General features: G+C 40.4%; 1 protein-coding gene across 1 annotated transcript; it reads left to right on the forward strand.

Annotated features, from left to right (window-relative positions):
• Window positions 1-449: 449 nt before the first annotated feature.
• On the forward strand, window positions 450-6,303 carry LOC101171933. The gene has a single exon (XM_011483637.2). The coding sequence runs from the start codon at window positions 450-452 to the stop codon at window positions 2,715-2,717; it is 2,268 nt and encodes a 755-aa protein (XP_011481939.1). The 3' UTR covers window positions 2,718-6,303.
• Window positions 6,304-6,508: the final 205 nt, after the last annotated feature.

Consider the following 6,508-nt stretch of genomic DNA (forward strand, 5'->3'; position numbering starts at 1 on the left):
AAAGTACCATTAGCTGTCACACACCTAGATGTGTGAAATTTGTTCTCTGCATTTGACCCATCCCCTGGGGGAGCAGTGAGCTGTAGACATAGCCGCGCTCAGGAACCATGTGGTGGATTAACCCCCCAATCCAACCCCTTAATGCTGAGTGTCAAGCAGGGAGGCATTGGGTCCCATTTGTAGAGTCTTTGGTGTGACTCGGTCTGGATTTGAACACCCAACCTTCCAGTCACAGGGTGGACACTCTTTTCCACAAGGCCACTGAGCTGGCACGTCTTTGTTTTTCTCAGTTGAGCTGGCATCTGGCTCAAAACCGTACAGCTGGATTGCTCTGATATTGCCTTCATGATGACCTGCATTGACACATAAAAATGTAAAAAAAAATACTTTTCAAGTCATTAACCATGGTTTAATGTAAATATCAGATCTCTATTTGACAGAAGGCGACTATGGAGCTTCAAACAGAGAAGAGGTTCAACAACTTGAGCATTGAGCAAATCCAGGCTCTTGACAGAATTTTGACTGAGGTCATCCCTATCCACGGCCGGGGAAATTTTCCTACGCTGCAGGTGAGAGTGAAAGACATAATTCGTGTGGTCAAGGACCGGCTGGTTGAGCGGGACATCATGGTCAAAGACATACGTCTCAATGGAGCCACTGCCAGTCACATCTTAGTGAGAGACAACGGCCTGGGTTACAGAGATTTGGATATCATTTTTGGAGTTGAGCTGCCCAGACAGGAAGATTTCCAGGTGATCAAAGAGGTGGTGCTGAGCAGCCTACGAGACCTCCTGCCATACGGGGTCAACAGGCGGAAGATCACCTGCCTCACGATGAAGGAAGCATACGTTCAAAAGATGGTAAAGGTTTTCAATGAGTACGACAAATGGAGCCTCATTTCACTCTCCAACAACAGAGCTAAGACCGTGGAGCTTCGGTTTGTCAGCTCCCTTCGTAGACAGTTTGAATTCAGCGTGGATTCTTTTCAGATAATATTAGATCGCGTGCTGGAGTCCTACTGGGTCATGGAGAGGAAGCAAGAAGGAAAGCTGGCACTGAATGACACAAAGTTGTCAAAAAGAGAAAGGCATGAGGATAGAAAGAAGGAGCAACTTAACCTGCAAAATACCAAAGAGGGTGTTGAGGAAGGTTCGTCAGGCTTGGATGAAAGTCCATGCCAGGATGAGGAAGTGTCAGTGCTTGAGAAAGAACATCATGACGAGACTGAGCCTATTGTAGGGGAGCTCAAGGTAGATCAAGGGTTAGAACCCAAGAAAAATGCGAATAACCAGACGGAAGAAAAGATAAATGGAACTGAGGGTGTTTGTTTAGAGGAAAACAACTCTGTTGGGTTCAAGTTGTGTGAAAAACAGGGAGAAGGGAAAGAATACCTTAACTGTGATTATCCACTAGTGTCACCCTGCAAATTTATTGAATTCACAGATGCCGGGGATGCACTAGTGTCACACGCTTTTTTAAAGCTTCAGAGTAATGAGCAAGGGTGTAAACCAAAGGTTCCCCTGCCGGAGAATTCACAGTCACAAGGAGCAGCCTGCTGTCAAGAAAATAATGAGGTAGATTCGGTAATCTGCAGCACTGAAAATGCCCAGAACCTGACAGATTCACACCTTGAGTTCTCCTTTCCTCCACCGGCGAAAAAAACCTGCAGCACAACACAGGACATCAAACCGGATTACTGTCCTTCACCAAAGTTACAAAGAAAAATGTCTCGGAAGACAATCACCAAGACCGACAAATGGTCTCTCCTGAATGACTTGTCAGACCTTACAACACAGTTGTTCCCTCCAATAGAAATACCAAAAAACCTTCAGTCTAAACCTCTCTCACTTAATGCAACTCAAGTTAGTGACTCACTCATGCTGAGCTCCAAATCAGAGAACTTTGAGGGTGCAGACTTCCCTGCAGAATCTGCATGCAATCCACCTAGTTCCTTCCACGAAGGTTCATCTTCCTGTGAACCTGTGGACCTGATTGTGGAGACGGCACACTCTACGAGACCTCCTGATGTGACGACAAACACATCTTTCCAACCTAAAACAGATGGTAATAGATTGGATTTGGGAGACACTGTTCCAAACAGTTGTGAGTCAGACTCGTGGTTCGGGGCGTCAGGAGAGCCCATCATTACAGTCGAAGCTGAATGTATGTACGGTGACTTTGAGCAGGCCTTGCACCACCTTCGTCATCGCCTCATTGCCACTCACAACCCAGAGGAGATCCGAGGAGGTGGGCTGCTAAAGTACAGCGACCTGCTGGTTAGGAACTTCAGGCCAGCCAGCGAAACCGAGATCAAGTCCTTGGAGCGCTACATGTGCTCTCGCTTCTTCATTGACTTTCCTGACGTAGGCGAGCAGCAGCGGAAGATCGAGGCCTATTTGCAGTGTCACTTCATCGGCAACGAGGAGATGAGCAAATATGACTACTTGATGACCCTGCGGCGTGTGATCGACGAAAGCACGGTGTGCTTAATGGGACACGAGAGGAGACAGACGCTCAACATGATCACGGTTCTGGCTTTACGCGTGTTGGGAGAACAGAATGCCATTCCCAACACGACCAACGTTACCTGCTTCTACCAGCCAGCCCCGTACATGGCGGAGCCGATGTACAACGGCTACTACATAACTCAGGCCCAGCCCCCACTTGTCTACCACCCCTATCCTCTACACGTCCACATGCAGACTGGCCTGGTGTAGCGACAGTAACGCGCCCACACAGGGCCCTTAAAGCTGCTTTAAGCAAAGTGCTCTGCAAAAAGAGGCACGTGCAAGTTTTAACAACAGGCACCTATGGGCGCAGTGTTGTTTAATGTTTTCAAATCTCTCCAGCATCTATTGTGAACAATGAGAGGTCAGAACAGCAATAGGGCTGGAGGTAAAGCATGTGGCCCTTTAAGATAAACACTGGAAAAACAACCAAGAAGCTATTAGAAGAGAACACGTTGAGAGGATATCATCAAAGGGGACTGACTTTTATGAATGGCTGTCTAAGCAGAATAAGTCTGTATTTCTCACCTGCATGTGTGGAGGGAGATGCTGGAATCTGGAATCTGGCTGGTTAATAAACGTCTCTATCAAAAACTATATGTCAGGAAAAAAATATCTTAGCTTGGATTCAACTAGAGATTCAAGTCTCGTATGTGTTTTTGTGAATCTTTCGTCTCTGGAGATAATGTTTAACATGTTTTTTCAAATGTGTTAACAAATAGGACTCCACAGTAACACACTTTGACAATTTCTCCTGCGATTCCTCCATGTTGTAACACAATATGTGTTTGTTATTGTGAAAACTTCATTTCAGAGTAGTTTACGAGACAAAGTAAAAGACTGCACTCAATTATTGACATGTTGAGAGAAACACATAAATGGAAATACAGTATATTTAGCTATGTCTTGATTATATTAGATTTATTGGTTCATTTCAAGCATTAATAATAGAAAAAACAACAAGAAATCACAGATGCATTACTCATTCAGAAATAAGAAAGCGCATTGATTTAAAACAAAGACAGTTTATCAAAAAATATGAGAAGATATCATCTTCTTAACAGTGTAATTATCCATAATCATAAGTAGAGATTTTTCCAGTAATACAACACACACTTAGGTCACATTAGATCAAAAAGTATAATGTTTATTATGAACTAAAGTCAAGTGCAGTTTAATTTATTGCTTGAAAAGGAGTGGAAAGAAGTAATTTGATGTTATGTTTTTGTATAGCTGTCATAATCAGGTTCTTATCAGATCAAGTGCAGATTTTTTGTCAAGTATTAAAATAGAGTGGGATATTTAGCTATTTCTTAAAAGTAGAAAATGCACAGATTGTTGTCCTTGTGTAATTTTATATAGAAAAAAAAGCATTCTTCAGTATTGTATTTTTATTAACTAATCGTAGCCATCTCTTATCTAAGTGTACAACATGGTTCAGTAAGTCAGACCTCGAAAATGTTTGTGGTGTACAAACCTAAACAATTTAGGGTATGTGGAGTGATATCAAGTTCTGTTCATGTAACTTTTGGTAATTTTTTGTTCCTCTTTAAACGTCTGAAGTCATGAAGGATCTGGTGTTTCTAAGGCTCAACTGGGGAAGATTTACTTGTTTGAAACAAATGTGTCATTTTAAGGGTGTAATCTGGCACATCTCATCCAATCAAATTACATTAAGTTGTAAAAGTGGCGAGTTTTGTGAAACATTTGTGTGTTTTTTTCATATTGTTGCACAATTTTATGAAAATCCATACAGTGTATAGACAGGATGATTGTAAAAAGGGAACATTTTGGTTCAAATAATATTGAAATTTTTTCCCGACTCAGTTAAATGTCACTCAAAGATCAAACAACTTTCTTCAAGTTAACATGGAGACAATTATAAATGAAACAGCTCACCTGACAGCTGTTTTCAGAGCTTTTCATGCTTTTATTGTTTATTTTTGAGTGTGATAATGCAGTAATGTCTTGTAGCTGTACATATTATAGCATGTCACATTTGACATTTCCAGAGTTTCTTTTTAAATGTACTTATTATGACAAAAAGAAAAAAACATAGCTGTTGTGTGCTTTTTCATCAATTCTGTATTGTGCTTTGCTCCATGTGTTTGATTTATTGTTGTGTTTTGTGAACTGCACTGCTCAGGTTTCCCAGCAGTCGATGGTCATTGTTGTGTTTGTCATCCAAAGAGATGTTCCACGCAGAAGTGGTCTGCAGGCAGGCAAGTCCAGCACACACTTGTTTTTCTCGATGAGGTTCAATTCTGCTTAAAGAAACACAAACCTTCTTTGAAGACAAGTGTTCTTCCTCCAAAATCCCAGCATGCTCCTGTGCATCAGTGGGGCTCTAGTGTCAGTAAATAGGTTTTCATTGATATCCTTAGTAACATTGCTGAGTAGATCTTCTCACTCATTTTCAACTTCAAGAGCCTCGTGTCTGCTCTTTTTAAAAGGAAAAGGCAGATCACATTTCTGTTTTAAGCTTACATGTGAAAAATTATAAAAGGTCTTTACAAAGGGTCAAATGTCAAATAGTCATGGCATCAAATGATCTGTGTTTTTGAGCTAACAACACTTCCTTCATGCTTTTCAAAGGCACTAATTGGAAAACCTGTTGGGCTCTTTTAAGATATGGTTCATAATCTCCCAGTAGCTTGAGTGTGAAGTCCTGTGAAGTCCAAGTACAGCAGGAACTGGAACAACAAACAAAAGGCGTGACAGCAGTGACAAATATAGCTAGTTTGGAGTTGAAGACCAGACTTTTAAAGCAAAAGAGACAAAAAAAAAGCTTTTGCTCTTAGAAAGGGTAAAAGTAAAGTTAAAGTTGTCACACTGAGCCATGACAAAATGTAGCCACAGTGAAGCTCCAAAAACTCCAACTAATTTCTACTCTGCAGCCGTCCAAGACCAGATGCATCGTTTCTTGCAGTACGAGCTTTTACTTTGAATTTGAGAGAACATGACTTTCAATGTAGATCATGTCTCTCAAATAGAGCAAATTTCTTACCTGTCAGCCCACACTGGACTGTAGAGTTTCTCATCCCTAATCTATTAAAAACACACAAAAGCTTTTACTTCTAATGGAGCATGAAGCAATATATATTCTAACGACTGTGAGACATTTTAGCGCAGTTTCGTCTATTTTGCATTATGTTACCTGTCTCTATTTCCTTTAAAAATGTTTTAGATGAAGACATTTAAAAGGCCTTTCTTTGTTTTTGGAGCAGATGGAAAAAGGTTAAATACATACATATATATTACCATAACATTCAAAAGTGTTTGTTGTACTTTTAAAAAGTCGCCCACTCTCCTAAAAAGAGGTCAGCAGTTTTAGATCAACAAACTGAACTTACATGACACTCCAAATCCTTTTAAGCGTCTTCAGCGGATTCCACACCGTAATTCTGTGACACTTTTGATGTAGTGGATCAAGTAGAGGCTTAGTTCGTTAGAAAACATCTCTCATTGTGACTAAAAACTGCGAGTGTGCTTTTCATTGTTTGTTTGCAAGTTGCACACATGTTGGGCAATGAAACAAGCAAGTTGAAGCACAGATTTAGGTGTAAGAAACTCTGCAACTGGAGCACTTTGTAAATGCACTTAGATGCTGTTTAATATTGAATGTGTTTTAAAGGTTTGTGATTCTTCTGCTGTTATAAAATATGTAGCTGTATGCATCTTTAGGACTTGTGTCATCAAAGATATGCTATGTCTCTGAAGAAAATGAATGATCTAGATTCTGTTATCCTGCTGTTATCATTGTGTTATTGTGATAATAAATGTGATGCAAAAGACATTTGTTTGGAGTTGATCTGAGTCTAAGCCACCACATCTTTACTTTTTCATGTTTCATATTGTAGTTGCCTCGAGAGGGCTAAAAGGTGAGACAGAGAAACATTCACCTTCATTCAATCGTAACACCTCAAAGTGATGGTAAAATATGTATTTAGAGCTTTCTATCTTTCAGTTTTGCATAATGATTTATCTAAAGTTTGTTTCAG

The sequence above is a fragment of the Oryzias latipes genome, chromosome 14 (assembly GCF_002234675.1).
Source record: "Oryzias latipes chromosome 14, ASM223467v1".
NCBI classification, from domain to species: Eukaryota; Metazoa; Chordata; class Actinopteri; order Beloniformes; family Adrianichthyidae; genus Oryzias; species Oryzias latipes.

What these genes read in the sequence shown, in the direction of transcription:
- LOC101171933 (XM_011483637.2), top strand. Translation starts at nt 450, where the DNA reads ATGGAGCTTCAAACAGAGAAGAGGTTCAACAACTTGAGCATTGAGCAA.